This window comes from Pantherophis guttatus, chromosome 2, assembly GCF_059756535.1.
Source record: "Pantherophis guttatus breed Tessera chromosome 2, ASM5975653v1, whole genome shotgun sequence".
Classification (NCBI taxonomy): Eukaryota; Metazoa; Chordata; class Lepidosauria; order Squamata; family Colubridae; genus Pantherophis; species Pantherophis guttatus.
The window spans coordinates 144,145,715-144,168,218 of NC_142064.1; the positions used below are offsets into that span (position 1 = coordinate 144,145,715).

The 22,504-nt window shown below is 40.6% G+C and overlaps 1 protein-coding gene across 3 annotated transcripts; it reads left to right on the forward strand.

Moving 5' to 3' along the window:
• The first annotated feature begins 1,585 nt into the window (after window positions 1-1,585).
• On the forward strand, window positions 1,586-21,011 carry DGKE (diacylglycerol kinase epsilon). Of its 3 annotated transcripts, none has more exons than XM_087886946.1 (13): window positions 1,586-1,678; window positions 2,188-2,283; window positions 2,849-3,328; window positions 5,544-5,703; window positions 6,966-7,085; window positions 9,195-9,338; window positions 10,487-10,644; window positions 11,765-11,816; window positions 14,301-14,414; window positions 17,074-17,145; window positions 17,882-18,009; window positions 19,187-19,298; window positions 20,653-21,011. In XM_087886946.1, the coding sequence occupies exons 3-13, from the start codon at window positions 2,871-2,873 to the stop codon at window positions 20,842-20,844; spliced, it is 1,710 nt and encodes a 569-aa protein (XP_087743072.1). In that variant the 5' UTR covers window positions 1,586-1,678; window positions 2,188-2,283; window positions 2,849-2,870; the 3' UTR covers window positions 20,845-21,011. The 3 variants fall into 3 exon arrangements, with proteins under 3 accessions (XP_087743072.1, XP_087743073.1, XP_034268383.2); XM_087886947.1 differs by having other exon boundaries at window positions 1,607-1,678; window positions 2,908-3,328; XM_034412492.3 differs by having other exon boundaries at window positions 1,622-1,896.
• Window positions 21,012-22,504: the final 1,493 nt, after the last annotated feature.

Genomic DNA, 22,504 nt, shown 5'->3' on the forward strand with positions numbered 1-22,504 from the left:
CAGACATAGTGACTTTCTATTAAAAAATGGGGGAAATATTATTATTGAAAATAATAACCTTGTGTTGAATTCTCTCTTTTGTTCTGCCCCAATTATTCCAAATTATTCTATATACTAAAGGCAGTACACTGCACTTCGGTGCAATGGGAACAGGAAAGTCTTCTTAAAGCTTTTACAGAAGAGGCTGTGTGTCTTTTTACAACTTCCATTGCTGTCACTTATGATCATAAACATATGTTGTACCATTTTTTTTTTTTGTTGTTGTTGTTCTAGAGGTTTGCTGAATCATTTTACAAATGCACTTGGTCAGAGATATTGTTAATGTCTTGGATCCAGAGAACCACTGATGGAAAAGATACTGGTGCCATTTAGCAGTAGTTCTTTCTATTTCTGGCTATCCTTAAGGAAAAAGTATAAAAATATAACAAGCAAGAATAAAATGAAGGGTGAATATAACACCTTTTCTGACAGGAAGCCTTATCCCATATTCTTAGAATGAAGTATGTGGCTTCATTCATAGGCTTAATCTATGGGACTTCCTTAAAAACAAAAAAGCACCACACCCCATTGTCTCTGCTTCTCCTATGAACAGTTTATGGCTATACTCCTTCATAGAGTGGATTAAAACAAAGGACAACATTATCACTTCTTCCAAATCCATGTAGAAAAATACCCACTGGTGTAACTGGCTACCTACAGCAGATTAAATAGCATGTCAGTATCATATATAGGCCATTGGATGGTGCTCACTCCCTTTCACCAGTTGGCTTGCACCATACTCAGTAATACACCCATGTCCCACTTTTAAAAAGGAAATTCTTATTGTACGCAAGGCAACGTTTCATTCACAATCCTGTGTCCTCAAGTCTAGAAGGAAGCAAAACTTTTTTTTTAAAAAAAAAAAATAGATATGGGTGAATGAATCTCAGCTGTAAGAGTTTGATTTGCCCTATGATTTGAAAACAATGGTAGGAAATGTGATTGGAAGGCAACAGAAATAGAAAAACAGTGGCCTCCAGCAAACGTGCTTGCAAATAAGGAGCAAGGAGTGGCGTAGGATGCTAACGCCTCCTACTAAGGCAGCATTTAACATCCAGCTGCCTGCAATTACTGCGAGTTCAATTCTCACCAGGCTCAAGGTCGACTCAGCCTTCCATCCTTTCTAAGGTGGGTAAAATGAGGACCCGGTTTGTGGGGGCAATAAGCTGACTTTGTATAAAAATATACAAAAGTATGAAGGCTATTGCTTAACGCATTGTAAGCCCCCCTGAGTCTCCGGAGAAGGGCGGAATGAATGAATGAATGAATGAATGAATGAATGAATGAATGAATGAATGAATAAATAAATAAGCCATGAAGCTCAAAGAGTGTCACACCCAGTCTCCACAGCTTATTTCCCAGTCAAGCAAAGCGATTTCTCCCTTCCCCATTATTGTTCTTCCCAATCCTGTAAATTCCCCCCTCCCCAGCATCTTGCATCTATTCTAGCGCTTTTGGTGAGTGGCTGACTCGTCTCCTAGCAACCCACATCAGCACCCTCCCTCCCTTCCGATCCTCTTCCTCCTCCTCCCCCTCCCTCCTCTCCGTTGAGTGACCTCTGGCTCCCGCCTCTTCCGTTTCCGCCGCCGTCGCCCACTCCTATGCCGGCTGAGTGCTATTGTTTTTCTGCGGGCACCAGGTAGGGGAGGTGGAGGAGGGACTGGAGACGTCTCGGACTGGGGCTGAGGGATGGGAAGAGGATGTCCCGGGAGCAGTTGCAGCTCCTTAGAACAGTCTTCCCCGCCCTTTTTTTATAAGATGGACTACAACTTCCATCATCTTCGGCAGTCGATGGGATCCTTGGCTCTGCCTTCCAGTGCAGGGGTTAAGAATAGAATCCATCCTACGTCCAGCAGGGTAATTGCCTCCCAGGGTGGTTGCTTTATAACGCTTGTTATAAAGGAGAATTTTAAAATTCCGATTGGTTTAAAGTGATCTGCTTTCCTAGACACTTTTTATTTTCATTTTATTTATTAGTTTGTCAAACATGTACAAGATAGCAGGTATGAATATGGACATGGACATGAACGAAGGAAATGAATACAGGCTGCCAGCAGCGAAGGCTAGAGATAGGAGGAGGAACTCCGGCTGAATGAATGAAAGGTGACCGTTTTAAAAAGAGGTTTTCTTCATTTTCCTCTGTTTCAGGTGACTTGTTCTGGAGCTGCTGCAACTGTCTGACTCAGGGATGCAGGGACTGACATTGGAAATGAGAGGGAAATCAAGCTCTGTTTCATCCCGGTTGTGAGTATGCTATGCATATGTGTATATAATGGAATTGCTGAATGGGTCCCCTTTAACAAATGATTGGTCTTTGATGGTCAGGAATAAGAAATGTTGTTAGCACTGTGTTGAACAAAGAGGGAAAGAAACAAGATAGCATTGTTAGAAGCAAGGAGAAAAATGTGGTGTTTTTTTTTTAGCTGAGGTGGTTGCAGTTTGAGTTGGGGGTTGGCCTGAGTTTGTTGTTGCTGTTTGTTTATTTAATAAGATGGGAAACACATTGGTTGTAGCCGATAAGTGAATACTGTTGTTACTGTGAAAAATAAATTGACATTGTGCAATAAAGTGTGGATAAAGGAGTAAATTATTGGTCTAGAGAGGCTATCAATTCTTCGTTTGAGGATAAAGGATTCATCTGATTTAAGGAAAAACTATTTCTTGATATACAGTGATAGGATAATTAAGATAATTGAAATGAACACACTTGGTAATTTTTATACTGGGCCAATTAATGAGGTAATAACAGTAAAGACTATTTTAGGCCTACAAATTAGTGTTACCTGACATGATTGAATTAATTATCTAGAATGACAGTAAATTAATAGAAGATGGAAGAGGCTGAAAGCAGATCTAAATCATCTTCAGGATTCCTTCCAGAATGGAGTTTGGCCTTCTGGACTCTGTGTTCAGTGATGGTACCAGTCATGATCACCTTGTGGTGCAGTTTTCGGCGATCTCGGAGGCAAGGACTTCTGCAGGATATCTTACATAAAAGCAAGCATGATTGGCAAGATATAGATTTCTTTAGCCAGCCTACCTATTGCTGTGTCTGCACTCAGCATATTATCCAGGGAGCTTTCTGCAACTGCTGCGGGCTGTGTGTTGATGAAGAATGCCTGAAGAAAGCTGATGGTTATTTCCTATGCAAGGAAATTGTGCCAAGAAGCCAAGATGGGAGATCGGCTTCTATGATGCACCATTGGATCCGAGGCAATGTTCCACTGTGTAGCTACTGTGTGGTGTGCAAACTACAATGTGGTACACAACCCAAGCTCTGTGATTACAGGTAATGCTGCAGATTTAAATATGGGGGCAGTGGTAGAGGAAATAGCACAGTGATGTCACTTCCTTATTTATCCTCTTTAAATTTCTGGGACTTGATCATTACGTTGTTTTTTATGCAAGTTTGTTTAAATGGTCGCTTTTTAATTATGGATGGCATCTTTTCATTGGGGAGTTTTTTGCATATGCTTTTCATAGAATTGAATTATTGAATGCTTCTTGGTTTGCAATTTCCTGGGACTCAAGGATAGGACAGGATTTTGCTAAAGCTACCTCTGATGATGCTTAACAGAGTTTTCACTGGAAACAAGCTTTGGGAGATAAGTACAATGCAGTTCTACTTTGCAAAAATCGTGGTATAAAAAGAGCCACAAGGGGTTGAGTCACATATCCTTAATATTTCCTGGAGTTGCTCCTGAGGGCAAAAGCCATTTGGATTTCTAAATAGCATCTCAAGTCTTATTGGGTAGAAATTTCCCTTTATTATTTTTTTTTAAAGAACCATATTTTGTAGATATTCACATTTGAAAAACAAATGAAAAGAATGTAGTAGATTAAATACAATCAGTAAGAAACCTTTTGCATTCCAAGAAAGGAAAAAGGAAACCTGTTTGTTCTCTGAATATATTAATCTTAATTTAGCATGTGGCTACCACTTTTTATGTAAAGTTGCTGGAATGTTTTTCACAAGCATCTACTTTGTACACATCTTCACTCGCTACTTGTTTTACACTATTGCTCAGCCTTCCTCAACTTGGGGCCCTTCACATGTATTGCAACTGCATCTTGCTTTATTTATAAAACCTCTGTTGTATTTCATTAAGAACCAGTATCAGAGTTAACAGACGTCATCAATATTTGCTGGGAATTTTGGATGTTATAGTCACAATATCCCTGAAGATAGGTTGATCGGGGGTGGGGGGGTGGGGGGGGTGCTTCTGTAACTCTTCCTCACTTCAAAGGACCAGAGGATACTGTGTCTTTTTCTTTCTTGGTATAATTGAGGACTATTTTTCCACATTGTGACCATGAAGCTTTTAAAAAACTAAAATTACATTCAATGTCATAATGCAATATGAAAGGTATTCTTTTTCAATAGTATATCAATTCTATCTGTGAATATATAGCAGAACTGATCTCTATTTTAATAAATCTTATTTTAATTATCCATTACTAATTCATTTGTTATTTTTGTACAGAATTTGAGTATCGTGTTGGCTGTTGAAAACTACCTTCTGCCCATTCTTATCTTAAGACCTTTTGCCTTCATTTGATGGTTGATTATCCTGTATTACTCTCTTTTAAAAGACAAAAATGCATCTGGTGTTTTTTCAGACTCAAACAGATGTGGTTTAGCTTATTCAACCCTGCAGGGGGAAAGTATTTTTTATTAGAATATTGTCCAAAACATTGTCCAGTGACATTCAAAATAATATATATGAACAATTATAAATGTTATTTTCTCTTTCAATGACTAACTGGCTCCTTTTTTGGATTTTCGAAATAAACTAAGCCTCCAACAGATCCATGTTTATTTGATAGAGCATGTATTGTCCATCTGTTGCTTGGAAGATATTGAGGCTGCTTATGGGAATTATTTCTCTTGGACTTTTAATCCTTTTTTCCTAAAATGGGTCTGAAGTGATAGTGCCAACCCACCATTTATTTATTTTTTTGGTTTTGTTTTAAGCCAAGCTTCCCTTTATTAAAAATGACCTACATGACTATTGATAAATTAATTTATGCTTGGTCAGAACAAGCTGTTGTCGAAGTCCTTTCTTTTTGTTCCTTTTCTGCTCTGTGGTATTAATGCTTGGGTTTGGCTTTACTAAACTCAGAGAGTATTTTATTTGGTTATATAGAATGATATATATAAAAAATCCTTTTATTGATTCAATGATCTTTTCCTAGTCTCCTAAATAAAAAGTCTCACAAAACTTTAGATTTGCCATTCGCAGACGAACACTGAAACAATGTTGGCAATAATGCAAAGTTGCTGGAAAAGTGAGGATAGATGGAAGAGAGACTTGTTTTCAGCAACATCCATCTGAAACTAATAAGGAAAGAGTAGAGTTGATGTGCTTTAATTCAGAGGTTGAGTGATTGTACCATTTTTTGTTAAGTCCCTCAAAAATGATATTGTTTCTGTAAGCATCCAATAATAGAATGGAACCAGTCTTTCTTTGCTGTGAATGTTGTTCTGACTGTTCTTCTTTCAGGTGTATTTGGTGCCAGCAAACTGTACATGATGACTGTATGCAGAATTCTTTGAAGAATGGGAAGTGTGAATTGGGAGAGTTTCGCAACCTCATTATCCCCCCAATTTACTTGCTCAAAGTCTGTCAGATGCGTAAAAGTAAACACATGAATGACTACAAGGTCAGTGCTACAGTGTTTGTTCTCCAGCTGATGTCTGTTTCCAGGAGCTCAGAATCATGGGGGGGGGGGGGGGGGCGGGGGGGGCGGCGTGGATTTGGTCTTGCATGCTGTGAGCTGAGTCAGCAAAACAAAGAGGAGAAATAGGATACGTGTGTTGGATTAATTCTGTAGTTCACTGAGAAAAATCATAAAAGAAGAGAAATTGAAAGAAAGAAGCCCTTGCATCAATACAATATATAACTTACATAAAGGGCTTGTTGGCAACTTGATATGAAATAGCTTCTCCAGAAAAGTTCACAAAGCATTGTCTTTATGATAGTGAAAACTGCTTTTATTATCCATACTTTATGTTTCATAGACTGGGTTGCTCTGTTGAAAATCTATATCTTAATTGTGCTTTTTTAATGTTACATTTGAAGATTGAGTTAATATATAATTTATATGTATGTTATAAAACAGGACACTTGCACTTCTTAATAGGAGGTTAATAGTTGATTAATAGCGTACTAAAATATCCCTCTGATACAAGCATGTGGCAAATACTGTAATACCCCAATAACAGATAGTAAAATGCAGGTTAGTAGGTTATAGCTTTACTGAGCTGCTCCTGAAATGACTGGGGAAAAAATGCATCCTATAGTAAGATCAAGGAACAAAATAAATGTTGCCACTTGTTAATTGGCAAAAATGGTAAAGGTTAATTTTACTATAACTCTATCAAAGAAAAGCCAGCCTTTAAGGTATCTATTTGGCTGCTTCAACAAGTTCTATCTTATATTTCAATCTCTGTGTAAATTGCACATAAGTTAGCTTGCTTCTGGTTTAAAAGACTTACCCAGATCAGTTTTGCAATCTAAGCATAGGCTCTAACAACTATTGTGGATATTAATTTTTCTGTACCTCTATATTAAGCACTACCAGGACAAACATAACCATTGGGTGCATAGAAAGGTTTCATTATATATTTGAATTCTAACAGGCTGTGTAGGTTCTGTTGACTATTTCAAAATGGCAATCATATGAAAATCAGAATAAATTATATATGTAAATCATGGTTTAGTCTTACATTGAACAGGAAAATTGGTATTTCTTACAAATTATAAAGCAATTTATTTTTCTTTAAGTAATTTGCAAGAGTACATTTTCTCTTTTACAATTTAAGAGTTAATTTCTCAACAGCATGAGGAAAAAATAAGAGGGTGATGCTGTTTTGTGACAATACAGATATAACTAGCTTGCTTCTGCGTTTTTCTTTTTTGCAGCTATCTGAGTCTTATGGGGAAAATTGGACCCCAGTAATAATTCTGCTCAATACTCGGAGTGGAAACAATATGGGGGAAACGCTGATAGGGCAGTTCAAGATCTTATTAAATCCAATTCAGGTAATTGTATTGATACAATGAAACTGAAGATGAGGTAGATTTGTTGCTTAAATGAGAAATTAAACATAACTTAAGACATCTTTAAGTTTGGGGGGGGGGGGTTAAATAGGGTTAGAAACTTGAAAACTCCCTAAGGAATTATTATCACTGTGATCAAGATGGATTCAACTGAAGAAACATGCATAACATTGCAGTATAGACATGAGCATGATACTGTTCAGCAGGGTTTCTCAACTCTTAACAACTTTAAAATATGTGGGCTTCAACTCCCAGAACTCCCCAGCCAGCCTATAAGGTGCTCAGCCAGCCATCTGCCCACCCACCTTCCTTTCTTTTTCCCTCCCTTAGCTCTCTGCTGCCCAATCCTGATCCCACTGGCCAGCCCTTCTGTTCCTTCCTCCCTCTCTGATCAGGCTTCCTTCTCTGGCCCAACTGCCTCCTGATTTTTGCTGCATGTTCCCATTCCTTTTTTCTTGTTTCTCCTTGACAGCTATTGCTGCTACAGATGTTGACACAAGTCATTGCCAAGAAAACTGCTTGACGTTTTCCCATTCTCCACACTCCACCCCCCCCCCAAATCATTTCTGCCTGGATTAACCACATTCCATGCACATCCCTAGTATACAGTCCTCGGCTTACGACCACAATTGATTCCAAAATTTCTGTTGCTAAGCGAGACAGTTAAGTGAATTTTGCCCCCATTTTACGACCTTTCTTGTTACAGTTGTTAAGTGAATTGCTGCAATTCTTAAGTTAGTAACAAGTTGTTAAGCGAATCTGGCTTCCCCATTTAAATTTGTTTGTCAGAAGGTGGTAAAAGGTGATCACATGACCTTGGGACACTGCAACCATCATAAATATGAGCCAGTTGCCAAGCCTCTAAATTTTGATCACCGGGATACGGCAAGAGTCGTAAGTGTGAAAAGCTGTAACAAATCACTTTTTTTTCAGTGCCGTTGTAACTTCAAACGGTCACTAAATGAACTTTTGTAAGCTGAGGACTTCCTGTACTTGATACTTAGTGCTCTTTCAAAAGGCCCTGAAGAGAATAGTTTTTGCCAGCGGGCTTAGGGACCCCAGAATGATATAGATCCGATCAAGTCAAATTTTAAACTGATTTTAAATTGGAATGGTTTTAATTACGGCCTAACTATTTAATTATTTTTAAACAGTTTTTTAGTTTTTGTATGTTTTGTTTGTATGTCTTGTTTTTACTTTGGCTGTTCACTGCCCTGAGTCCTACATTGGAGAAGGGCGGTATAGAAATTTAAACAAATAAATAAATAAATAAATAAATAAATAAATAAATAAATAAATAAATAAATAAAGTGGTTTATTTAATTGTTGTTGCAAGGGGCTAAGGTTATATTGATTGGAGTTTGTGTTTGGAGTTTTATTTCTGTAAGCCGCCTGGAGACACCAAGAATGAATTCCGCAGATATATAAATGTTCTAAATAAATAAATATAGTGACCATTAGTTATCATTTTACATGTGCAGTACAATGATACCTTGCAAATATGCCATATCATTTGAAAAATGTTTTTCCAATTGTTTTGGAGACTACATGGTGACCAGCCCTGTTGCTCACAAGATTTAAACAAATGGCACAAGACTGCAAAGAATAATTCATAGAACAAAAATAATTTTCCTCTGTCATTTTTAAGGTCATATAGATAGATCATGGCTTAGATGAATAGGCCTCATTTAACCTAATGGGCTATCTTGTCCCCAGAGGTGAGGCTGGCCCCCAGTCTCGCCTTCTGCCAGATGGTGTGGGGATCAGAGAGTGATGCACAACTCTGGGGGTGGTTGGTGGCTTGAGAATCCCCCTCCACTTTTTTACTTCTCTTTTAACCCTGTTCTTATTTTGTTCTTCCTTTTTAATTCTGTTTTTAACTAAAGTGTGTCTCTTTTATATGGTTTTATGGCTTGTGGCCAGAGTCACTTGGTAGTGAGATGGGCACTGTCTAAATTTTTTAGGTTAGGTTAAGTTAGGTTAGGTTAGATTAGATTAATCAGAACCTATATTTGTAGAAATTTATTTAATCTGAAAAAAATGCTTTTTACAGTGTCATATAGTTAAATATTTTTTAAAATGTATTTTTAGGTATTTGACCTAACCAAAACAGCTCCAGCAAAAGCACTCCAGCTTTGCACCTGGCTACCTAGCAATTCTGCCAGAGTCCTTGTTTGTGGTGGAGATGGCACGGTGGGTTGGGTCCTGGATGCAATTGATGGCATGAAAATAAAGGTATGGTGTTTCAGAATACCTTGGCAACCCCTGTTCTTCTTAGTTATTCACAGATTTGCTTCTTTGCCAATGCATTACATCTCTTCCAGTACAATATTGTCAGGATAATGCAGCAATATAATAGCTTTACCATAAAAATCCATTTCCCCCCATGACTGAAATGTGTGTTTTGAAGCATACTTTTTCTACAAGATGTTCTGTCCTCTTTTCTGTGTCAGACAATTTTTTAAAATTTACTATTTAAAGTATGCTAATTTCCTGAAAATTAAAATGGAGTATAAAGGTAAAGGTTTCCCTGTGCAGTCATCTCCGACTCTTGGGCACAGTGCTCATCATCGTTTCTTGGCTGAGGGAGCCAACGTTGTCTGAAGACTTTTTCCATGGTCTTGTGTCCAGCATGACTATACTCCAAAGGTGCATGGAACACTATTACCTTTCCACCAAAGTGGTACCTATTAATCTACTCGCATTTGCATGCTTTTGAACTGCTATGTGGGCAGGATCAGGAGCTCACCCTATTGTGTGGTGCTCAGGTCTTGAATCCAGGCTATCCACTTTCCAGATGACAAGCGCAGAGTCTTTAAGTGCTGATTCATCACACACCCAGAATTGAGATTACAACATGGGTTTCCACCCCAAGTGATATGTTCAGCCAAGAAAAACCTTGTCCTTAAACCAAATATTAATGCAAAAGGGTTGCTTCTAAGAGCCAGTTTGTTCTAATGGTTAAGATCCTGGCTTAAAAATTGGGAAACGCTTTAGGCACAAAAGCTAGCTGGGTGACTTTGGACCTGTCACTCTTTTTCATCCCAGCCTGAGGCTGTTGTGGCAAACATAGGACGAGAAAGTAGTATCAGATATGTTTGCCACCTTGAGTTACTTACAAAGTATAAAAGTGGGATAAAAGTCAAATATAATTTTTTTTCGGGTTCCTCTTTAGGCTGAAGCCTCACCAAGCTTTGCAAATATTATTAGGTATATAGTTTTCCTTAGAAGCCCAGCCATGCTGTTAAGGAAGAATCCTTGAAGCAGAATTGCAATTAGTGGCAATTCAAGCTGTCTCTGAAATTTCAAGGATCAAAGATGTTAGGCAGCCAGGCATATAAAATCTCAACTCTTAACCCCGAATTAATGTTTCTACTTCACAGGGACAGGAAAGGTATGTCCCTCGGGTTGCAATTTTACCCCTTGGCACAGGTAATGATCTATCAAATACCCTCGGCTGGGGCGCTGGCTATGCCGGGGAAGTTCCAGTGGAGCAGATTCTACATAACATTATGGATGCAGATGAAATCCGGTTGGACAGGTGAGTGTTTGAAAGCAAAATCTCTCTCAAATTCCAGCTCCTGCCTTCCTTGATCTTCCTTGAATTGGATCTGGAATCCAATCTCTTGAAATTTAGAACAGGCTTTCGCGTGGTTCTTTATGAAGCTGGAAGAACTTTCTTTCTCATTAAATACAGGTTTACATTATAGTTGCGCTGGCATTAGAACATTTCTTGCATTGATGATTCTGTTTCTAATATTGTTTTAGGCCATATATACCATGTTATATATAAGCACAAAATAAATTTAAAAAATCCCCTTGGTGGGTTTTTTTTATCATGCAGGACATTTGGGATTCTGCCAGTTGAGTCTAAGACAGCTTGGTCTGTGACCTACCAAAGCTTTCCATTTCCTGCTTAATAATGTTTCCTCCAAGTCTGTGTTTATAACCCCGACAGTCAAGGTGGAATTATTTTCAGGGATCTCTGAGACAAAAAGCAACATTATGCTAGCTAATCCATTCTTAATGAACAAAAATTAAAGGATAGTATTGTACATAAGTAGGCGGTGTGTGGCACCTAGTTTACTAAGATGCCCATGGTCATCTCCATTCACAGCTGCTGGTCTTCCTGCCTCACCTGACTTTAATTAATATTTTAGGTTCTACATTTAAATACATTAAAAGCCAACATCTTTTAAAACCACACAACAATTTTCAGCACCATCTTCGCTTACAAGAATTCCTCTGGGCTTCAGATAGGTATTTTTCAAAAAATAAAAATATAGAAAAGTACCCACATCCCCATAAAAAGACAATGTTATTCTAAGAATTGAAGCAAACATCTTGAGAAGCTAGAAAAGGAACAAGGAACAATCTTTGCAGTTTTGCCTTCTGATGAAAGGGGTTATATGGCAAGGTGTGCCCACCAAGATAAACATTTGTCACTAGATCAGCCCATTCAAGTGACAACTATTAGGGCCTGCCACTCCCAGGTAGTCACAAAATGAACCCAGGAAGTCCTCAAAATGTTTTGGAAAAAATTGTTCAACAATTGTCATTGGCCCTAAAAATCATTGCAACTTATTCAGGATGCCATTGCTAGCTCTTTGTTTTCTGCTTGTTTTGCCATGTAAGATGCCAATCTGTGTATTCTCTCTTAGGTGGAAGGTTCAGGTAATAAACAAAGGATACTACAACTTAAGAAAATTGAAGGTAAGGCTTGGAAATGTTTTTGTATAGTGATTAAAATGCCATAATATAAGAACCTGATCCTCTATGGGTAGGTGGGTAACTTCTGGTGATCCACTTGCACCTGCTAGATTCTGGGATTCTTGGATTCTTGGATCCAGCAAGATTCTTAAGCAAGTATGCATATTCAGGAGAACTGGGTTAAATTTAGAGCAATCCTAGTGTGAGGTACTAAAGAGGTAGATTATTTATTTATTTATTAATTTATTAAATTTATATACCGCCCTATTCCTAAGGGACTCAGGGCGGTGAACAGCGAACGATAGAAATACATGTAATACAAACGTTAATAAAAACCAATTAAAATATACTAAACACTCTGGTCCTAGATAATATAAGACATCCCAGTTTAAAATAAAATCAAAAAGCAATATAAAGGGAAAGTTAGGCCAGGCCGGCCTGCTGAAACAGGAATGTTTTGAGGGCACGGCGGAAAGTGCGCAGATCCGGAATCTTCTGTATCTCTGGGGGGAGCTCGTTCCAGATGGTGGGTGCCCTCACAGAAAAGGCTCTCCCCCTGGGGGCCGCCAGTCGACATTGTTTGGCTGACGGCACCCTGAGAAGCCCCTCTCTATGGGAGCGTACTGGGCGGTGAGAGGCTATTGGTGGCAGAAGGCGGTCTCGTAAGTACCCCGGTCCTAAGCCATGGAGCGCTCTAAAGGTGGTAACTAAGACCTTGAAGCGCACCCGGAAGACCACAGGGAGCCAGTGCAGCTCACGCAGGAGGGGAGCCACATGGGAGCGCCATGCTGCTCCCATAACTACCCGCGCGGCCGCATTCTGGACCAGCTGGAGCCTCCGGGTGCTCCTCAAGGGGAGCCCCATGTAGAGAGCATTACAGTAGTCCAGGCGTGAAGTGACGAGGGCATGAGTGACCGTTTTTAACGAGTCCCGATCCAGAAAGGGACGCAACTGGCGAATCAGGCGAACCTGATAAAAAGACCTCCCGGCCACAGCCGTCAAGTGTTCTTCTAAAGACAGCCGTGAGTCCAAGAGGACGCCTAAGTTGCGAACCCTCTCCGTGGGGGGCAATGACTCATCCCCAATAGTCAGTGATGGCACCAATTGACTATATCGGGACGTCGGAAACCACAGCCACTCGGTCTTGGATGGGTTGAGCCTGAGTCTGTTCCTCCCCATCCAGATCCGTACAGCCTCCAGGCACTGGGACATCACTTTAAGGGCATCATTGGGGTGGTCCGGGGTGGAGATGTATAGCTGAGTATCATCAGCATACTGATGATACTTCACCCCAAAACCACGGATGATCTCACCCAGCGGCTTCACATAAATGTTGAACAGAAGGGGTGAGAGAACCGACCCCTGTGGCACCCCACATACAAGGGGCCTCGGGGTCGACCTCTGCCCCCCTGTCAACACAGACTGCGACCGATCAAAGAGAAAGGAGGAGAACCACCGCAACACGGTGCCCCCCACCCCTAACTCTTCCAACCGGTGCAGCATGATACCATGGTCGATGGTATCAAAAGCTGCTGAGAGGTCTAATAGGACCAGGACAGAGGAGCAACCCCTGTCCCGGGCCCTCCAGAGATCATCTACCAATGCGACCAATGCCGTTTCCGTGCTGTATCCAGGCCTGAAGCCCGACTGGAACGGATCTAGATAAGCCGATTCATCCAAGTACTGAGGAAGCTGTCGCGCTACCACACTCTCAACAACCTTCGCAATAAAGCGAAGGTTGGAGACTGGACGGTAATTAGCCAACACTGCTGGGTCCAGGGAAGGCTTCTTGAGGAGAGGCCTCACCACCGCCTCCTTCAAGGCGGTAGGGAAGACACCCTCTTATCTGCTATTTCTGCCAGCTGACAGGGAAGAAAGTACGTTAACCTTTTTTCCTCTGAAGGCTTGTTATTGACAGTTTGGGAATGGGAAATATCCATGTTAGTCTGAACTTGTGACATTTCAGGAGAAGAGAAGAATGTTGCTAGTTCAGGGATGCCCCACCCCACCCCACCCCACCCCACCCCTTTATCAGAGGGGATGTAATTCTCAACCGTCCTACTCTCTGCTAGAGAATAGTTCTAAAATTTGGTCTAGTCTTCCTGCTGTGCCTTATCTGCAAAGAGACATATTTTTTTTCCCTTTAATGTCGGTAAGCCATAGCAGTGCTGAGCAGGATGCAGAACAGAATGTTCAGATCCACACACATTCTTCAAAAAGAACATTGCATGACCCGACTGGACTTCCTTCATCAGCCTCATGGCATTACTTAAGTCCCAGGTCTTTAAAAAAAACACACACAAAAAAACCCCCAAATAGTGTTCCTTGATGTGTGTGTGTGTTTTGCAAAACTTACAATTTTTTTGAAAATTTATTCTTTTCCAGTTTTGCATTGATTATTGATGGTTGTTCTCTCTCTCTCTCTCCCCCCCCCTCTCTCTCTCTCTCTCTCCCTCCCTCCCCCCCCCCCCCCCCCCGTCTTTGCAGGTATTCACAATGAATAACTATTTTTCGGTAGGGCCAGATGCCCTCATGGCTTTAAACTTCCATGCGCACCGTGAGAAGACTCCATCTCTTTTTACTAGCAGGATTATCAACAAGGTAGGTTGAATGGGCCAAAAATTTTGGTACAGATAGCCCTCAACTTTTACAACTACAACTGAGCCCAAAATTTTTCGTTGCTAAGTGAGACAGCGGTTACATGAGTTTTGCCCCATTTTATGCCCTTTTGTGCCACAGCTGTTACGTGAATTGCTGCAGTTGATAAGTTAGTAACACAGTTGTTAAATGAATCTGGGTTCTCCATTGACTTTGCTTATCAGAAGGTTGCAATCACATAACCCCGGGACATTGCAACCATCATAAATATGAGCCAAGCATTCAGATTTTGATCATGTAACTGCGGGAGTGCTGCAACGATCATAACTGTGAAAAACAGTCATAAATCACTTTTTTCAGTGTCCTTGTAACATTGAATGGTCACTAAATGAATCATTGTAATTCAAGGACTACCTGAATTTACCTGTCCTTCATCCAAATAAGTCAACTAAATACATATAGTAAAACTGTACCCATTTTCTCCCTACAGTATTTAGAGGAAGTAACTAGCTGAAAGTTACCAGTAATAGTCTAGTCCTAGTTCAGTAGTCTTGATTGTTACACTAAAATACTGTACATTCTGGAGAATATATCTTATCCAATCTTCTTGTAGATGTGCATAAGCATACTTTATCTTCTCTGATGGGATTCTGTGGTTTTTATGACTGTCTCTAATTCAGGAGATTCTTAGTTTATTTCCATCTGAGAGGAGCATAACAATGGTATTCCTTGACTTAAACTGTAATGGAGCCTGCCCAATATGGTTGCAAGTGGTGATAATCATTAAGTGAGGACTACCTGTATATTGTTATCAATGCAGTTTGATTCATAAGAAGATAAGAGTTCACAAGTTCTACTATGAAGGAAATCTTCAAGATGTAATATAAAGATGAAGGAAATGAATAATAGGCTACTCTTTTATAAAGTGTAATGTATTAAAAAGCTATGATGTTCTTACTGTCAGGTTTCGATAAATTGCACTCCCAAACAATCTTTGCTGAAATATTCCATTTATTGAGTACGACAGATCTGACCCCGACTTCGTCGTAGCCGATACTAACCCTCTGACCCCCAAACCCTTCCCTTTCCGTTCCCCAATTCTCATCTTCTCATTGGCCATCTTCCAAGTCAGTCTCCCCAGCTTCTGACCTCACCCCACAGGAATGTCCCCCCTCCCATCCCATCTCCTAGGGCAGTGATGGCTAACCTTTTTGTTGTCGTGTGCCAAAAGTCAGGGGAGTGCAGGGGGGTCTCACGTGCGTGTGCCCACACCCATAATTCAATGCACCCCGTCCCCCTGCGCATGCCCACATGACCCCACCAAGCTCCCCCACTTTTGGCATGTGATGGCACGGTGGGCCCGGTAGGCCCATTTTTCGCTCTCCCCAGGCTCCAGAGGCTTTCTTGGAGCCTAGGGAGGATGAAAACGGCCTCCCCCCCCCAGAGGCCCTCTGGAGGCCGGAAACAGTCTGTTTGCTGATTTCCGGTGGGACCTAGAAAGCTTCTGGAGCCTGGGGAGACCAAAAAACAGGCCTTTCCTCCCCTGGAGGCCCTCCAGAGGCTGGAAACAGCCTGTTTCCCGACCTCCGGTGGGCCAGGAAGGCCCAAAAATCAGCTGGCTGGCATGCGCATGCGGGCCAGAGCTGAGCTAGGGCAATGCTTGTGTGCCAACCAATATGGCTCCGTGGACCACCTATGGCACGCATGCCATAGGTTCGCCATCGCGGTCCTAGGGGATATTATCTACAGAGAAAATAAGTAGGTGAAAAGTCAATCCTCGTCTCCTCCTTTTTATGGCAGCATCAGAATGTTGACACTTACTATTATAAAATGACCACAAATTGTATTCAGTGAAACAGTATGTGATGACTTGTTAAAAGCTCCCTTGGAGACAGGAACCTACGCCTTGGGCAAAACCATTATCAGTAAAAAGGAACATCCGCTCAAGGTGAAGTTAAAAGTAAACATGATAAGATAGTTGTTGTTAGGCAGGAAATGTCAAGATGACCCTTTAAAGTGTAAAACAACTTGAAGAATGACTTAGGACAATAAAGGGGAGTTGGGAGGGATTCTTAGGCATGGCGTGCATTGTGTAGGAGTATAAAATGTGTAGCTTGAAAACTGCTTCTTGTGCTCTTTGAACTCAATCCATTTGGGAAGGGTCTAAGGTCGCGCTTGCCACCGCTTTTTATTTTTCTTCATTTTATCTCCAATAAACCTTTGATTTTGTGAACCAGACTTGTTTATGAATTGTGAGGATTAAAATATTTGGGTCTTATATCTCACAAAGGTTATATAACTGGAATGTGGATGGTCCCATAATTAGGAAATTCCAGAAAATGGGGGTGTCTTTTTCAGAATCACTAGTGGTGACGTGCATTGTTTCAGATGGCCAGGGATGTGGGTGGGGGGTGGGGGTGGAGTGAAAAATACAACCAAGTAGCTTGTAGAAAGAAAGAGGATCTTTCTATCCCTTTGCATTAGAATTTTAAAAAATTGTTCATGGTAGTTAGCTCTTTCAAAATATTTCTATGCAAAATTTCTATGCACTTCAAAAGAATTTGGAAACTAGGTGTGTTCTGTAACAGGGAAAAATGCCATCTGTCCAGTCTTCTCCTTCATTGAAATCCTGCCTCAGTTTGTTTGTTTGTTTGTTTTGTAGGCTGTGTATTTTTTTTATGGAACCAAAGATTGCTTAGTTCAGGAATGTAAGGATCTAAACAAAAAGATTGAGGTAAGATAACCGTGTTTCCTCTCTTCCCTAGAAATTTAATTTGTTTCCTCTCTTCCCTAGAAATATCTTGTCATTTATAAGGAGGTGGAATCAGAAATTACATACATTAAATCAAGAATGGAAGGACTTTAGTGGCATTCTGAGCAGATGGGCATCAATAAGTATGTTTAGTAGCTTTTTAAGTAAGGATTCTTCTTTGTCCTAGACAGCAATCCTTGGATGCTCACTTGTGCTTAGTTTTGCTTTTGTAACCATATACATGAAACTTTCCTGGATCAATTCATTTTAAATTACATGGGAGAATCACCCTTTATATGAAATCAAAATGTGATTGGTTTGTTTCTGGCTTGGCATGAGGTATGAATGGGGTCAATAAATAAATTGCTCTTCCATAACAGGCCAGGCTTCATGGAGTTTCCCAGTTTGTTTAGTGTTCCAGTCAGGCCTCTGACAATGCAAAAGCAGTGTTGGAAAAAAAACAAGGGAAAGCAAAAGAATAATTGGCCAAATAAGCTAGTATTATTTTGCATGTTTGCAAAATTGGTAGTGGTTTGATGGAGACATGCTTCCCAAATCATGATTATCTCTGGCTTAGCACAGTGGGTGATCCCAGAGGCCATACAAACTGATTGCTCGCTTTCCTTTATGTTCCCTTCTGATTTGCCCCAGATGGCTAACATTTTGAATTCATTCTCACAGGTGTAACTTACTAACACCCTGTTGTATATCTTTAAAGCTAGAGTTGGATGGAGAGAAGATCGACTTGCCCAGTTTGGAGGGGATCATAGTGCTAAATATTGCCTACTGGGGAGGTGGCTGTCGGCTATGGGAAGGAATGGGGGATGAACTTTATCCTCCAGCAAGGTAGGTTAGTAATAAGTGCATATCAATTATATACAGTTGGGAAGGTTTGGAGAGCCTTGTATCAGGGGTGATTCATCCAAGCAGGATCATCTGATAGTTGTATAGCTCAGTATTTTTAAAAAGATACTTCATACTTCCTTATTTTAGCTTGCCTTAGCAGCCTTTTTCCTTGTTGTTTACCAATGAAGAAAACACCCAAAATGGCACAGATCTTCAAAAAGGAATAACAGACTGTGGCTAAAGAGAGCCTCTCTTAGTTTAATAAAGATAACAGTCCTTAAAAATGTTTAAGAAATGAAAGGCAGAACTTACTGACCATTTGAAAAATAAATTCCAAAATGGCTGCTTCTTCAACAACTGATTGCAGCCCTGCCCCCTCAGCTGTCAGCACGCAAGCTGCTTCAAAGTACAGCTCCTGAAGCTACTTGCTATATGGAGGATCTTGTGGGATGATTCTAGGACTTTCCCTAACCCAGGAGAGTCATAAAAACTAAAGGAATGCCAGTTCCTTCTATTGGTAAGTTGAAAAGGCGACAGCCAGGGTGAAACCCTTCAGGGATCTTTTAGTTGGTCATTTAGTTGGCCATCTTAAAAAGGAATAATTTGTTCCAATAGAAGAGATAGCACTGATGAAGTTACCTAGTTTAGTAATGAAAAAGTTGCAAAAAAACAACCCCAAGCTCCGAAGGTCCCGAGGATCCCACAGAATAATTTGTTCCATCCCCAATTCTTGGCCTGGTGTTCACGCTTCTTCTTTCTTGCCAGGTAATAGCATCTAGATCAGGGGTGTCAAACTCAAGTCGTCACGGCGGCATCACGTGACGTATCGGGACTTTTTCCCCCTCCCCTAAACCGGGCGTGGGTGTGGCCAGCGTATGACGCATCCAGCCTATGGGCCGAGAGTTTGACAGCCCTGATCTAGATCATCATTTCAATTTTCTACCTCCTTTTCTTTCTGACTTTTAAACACTTTTCTGCAAGTAGAGACTTGAGAAGTCGGATTGGGAAGCGAAATTTAGGCCATACCTATCCTTTTGGGTTTCTCAGCATATCTTCTCAGTCTGGGGAGGGGTGAGGGTTGCTATTTACTATGGCAGGGCTGTGATACGCATAATCAGATAACCTTATAACTCCAGGACGTTTTTACTGATCCTAAACTTTCCTTATCCTACTTCAGGCATGATGATGGACTGCTGGAAGTCGTTGGAGTCAATGGCTCATTTCACTGTGCACAAATTCAAGTGAAGCTTGCAAATCCTGTCAGGTTGGGACAGGCCCATACAGTACGGGTATGTTGCATATCTCTGTGGCTGTTTTCCATACTCTGGATTGAACCTTTTATTTGGAGCCCAATAATGAAACAGAAAATGTGTTGGGGAAAAGGCAGGGCATGGAGGCTGACTTCACCACCCATTAGTTTAATTGCTCTTGGAAACAGACAGACCAAACCAGGAAACCTCCATATTACATTAAGAGATTGTAGCTCTGGGGCAGGCGCATGACAAAACACTTTGGAGTTTGGCTTACATGTTTTTAATTAATTTTTGGTGGATATGGAGGCAAATGGGGATAATGCCCTTTGGTGCCTTGATTGACTTTCTAGTGCAGATAATCTTATATTCAGCACAGGATCTTAACACCAATTCATTTAGAATGTCACTCAAAACTTGTCAAGCTAGTCCAGAAAGAAGAAAAAGAAGGACATACCCACTGTCTTCTCTTAACAGTGTACATTCTTCTGTTGGTGCCCAAGAAAGTCCACTTTCTCTAACAGTCCAACCAATATTTACCTCACACTGAGACATAATCATATACTCAATACAAAAACGTTGCTTGAATGCTTATACTTTCCTAAAGCTTTTTCTAAAATGAAGTCATTTCTCTTGTTTATTGTTCAGAGCAGACTATTGTCTCATTCAACTCTCTCCTCTCCAAAATCTCCTTATTTATTTCTCTCTCCAGAAGAGTTTAGACATTGTTCCAGCAAGGTGACAGAAGCCTCTTCTGCCACCTTGCTGCCTTCCTCTGTTGGTTACAAAGGGGCCTCTGTTGGGGCCAGTTACTTCACCTCACAGGGCTGTTGTGGGGAAAAATGGGAGGAGGAAGGAAGGAGATTAGGTCTGTTCACTGCCTTAAGATGCTTATAAAGTAATAAAGGCATAAAATTCTAAATTATAAAACAGATGCAAACCTGAAGAGACCATGGGAAAGGGATTTGTTCATTCCTCCATAGTTTGGTTACTCCCCTGAATAGGGGAGTATTAATAGAGGAGAATTAAATACATTGTTTAGTGCATATTAAATATATTTAGCATAGACCTGTGGTGGCGCAGTGGTTAGAATGCAGTATTGTAGGCTAATTCTGCTGACTGCTGATTGCCAGCAGTTCAGCAGTTCAAATCACACCGGCTCAAGGTTGACCCTGCCTTCCATCGTTCCGAGGTCAGTAAAATGAGGACCCAGATTGTTGGGGGCCATATGCTGACTCTGTCAACTGCTTAGAGAGGGCTGTAAAAAGCACTCTGAAGCGGTATGTAAGTCTTAAGTGCTATTGCTATTATTGTTCTGTGTGAAAGCAGTATCCTGGACTGTCTTAGTTGTCCCCTATCCTGACTTAACTTCTCCTTTGTTTTTCCATTTCAGTTGATCTTGAAGAACTCAAAGATGCCAATGCAGGTGGATGGGGAACCCTGGGCACAAGGCCCTTGCACCATCACTATTACTCACAAGACCCACGCGCTGATGCTCTATCACTCAGGTGAACAGACAGACGACGACGTGTCCAGTGCGTCTGAACAGGAGCCGACAAAAGATCAAACAGATGAAGACACATAGGTCTTGATCCAGGTTTGGCCTGCTAACTAGTAATGGTAGTTCAGCATGGCTTTTGCTGAAGAAAACCTTGCACTACGATCCTGGCTCTCACAGAGGCTGTACCATCCCTGCTTTTACGAATGGCACAGGAATAATAAAAAGCTAGACTTTTGAGGTGTATCCCAAAATCTGGGCCAAGTTCAGCAGTCATTCCTGCTTTGATATATATATATATATATATATAGCATCAAGAAGCAGGGTGGAGGAACTTTTCATGGTAACTGTTAACTGATTACTCTTTTTAGTAGTCCCTGAAAAAGTATGTATAGTCCTGTGTAATAGTAATCGTTACCAGGTTTGTAATTTGAGGCTTGAAGGCAGTTCTTCCATTAACTGCACAAAGCCATTTATGGGGGCGTTCAAATACCATCCTCGGGCAGACATAGCACTGCCTGATCAGGAATATTATATGGAGTCAGCTGCTCCTTTTCTCTCCCTTCCTCACCTCTTTTGTAATGCATTCCTCTTTTTTTCTTCCAAACCATAACATGGTGTGGTGCCAGGACCATTATTTTTTGCTCTCTCTCTTGAAAAATGGAAGGGTGAAAAATGGGGAAAATTTGTATGAGAAAAGAAATCTTCACAAGGTTACAGAGCTCTCCTATGGGCAAAAACTATGTCTGCATTAGATTCACAGTCAGCTTTGAGTTCAGTTTTGTCGAATAAGTAGTAGTATTGGTGACAAACATGCTGCAGACCACGCCGGTTAATATTCTTACCTTTTTTGCGATCCTGAATAGAGGGAGGGCTAGATTTGTATGCTGCTTATCCAGTCAATACTGATAACATATTTGGAGTTCTCATAGGAAAATGTTTGTTGTTTGGAATATTAATCTTGCTTCCATACTAGCTGTTTTAGAGAATGGGGTTTTTGTTTTGTTTTTTACAATGTGCTTTGTTTCTAATGTCTGTTACACTGATTTATTTATAGAAATGGCAATTCTAATTAGGACTCCTCAATTAACTGTTACAACTTTGGAGATTACTTTTAGATTCATTTTATAGGAAACGCAGGCTGCTGCCAGAATGCAAAATGTAAGGAAGTTAGCAAAGACCTTGCATGATCTTACAGGAATTTAGATAAGAACAAAGATACACTGTGATTTCAGCATTGTTGTTTTAGCACTTTGAGGTGTATGAGAATAGATGATTTTTGTGGTATTCCAGCTGTTTGTATTACTGTGTTTATAATATTTTGGCACTTCCAACTGGAAACAACAAACTTGCCGTGTCCCGATAACCCCAAAAATTGCTAGCTTTTTGACGGTCTGGATATTTGAATGAGAATAGGGAGATCATTTTTATTAATTTCGCCCTTAATCCTCCAGTATAGTAACTGCATTATTCCGGGGCTGGGGGGGGGGGGGGGGGAAGAGAATAACATTCTGGAGATGCTTGTCAAGGGCTACATGAGTGGGGGAGTTAGAAGAATCTGTTAGTGGAATGTACTTGCTCAAAGGAACACTGGATCTAAATAGGTATAACATGCTTAAATTAATGTACACAGCTGCTATTGCTTTACTGGAGGCACAATATATCAGGAATTGCACAGGGCTAAATTTCTGTTGATTAGACAGAATCATTGTGTCATTGATCCAAACACTGGTTTTCTTGTCCTTTT

Excerpts from the sequence above, each read along its gene's own strand:
- DGKE (XM_087886946.1), top strand. The coding sequence starts at position 2,871 with ATGGAAGAGGCTGAAAGCAGATCTAAATCATCTTCAGGATTCCTTCCA. Across the intron at positions 10,645-11,764 it reads GATGAAATCCGGTTGGACAG|GTGGAAGGTTCAGGTAATAA; the intron begins GTGAGTGTTTGA and ends ATTCTCTCTTAG. Across the intron at positions 17,146-17,881 it reads ATCTAAACAAAAAGATTGAG|CTAGAGTTGGATGGAGAGAA; the intron begins GTAAGATAACCG and ends ATATCTTTAAAG.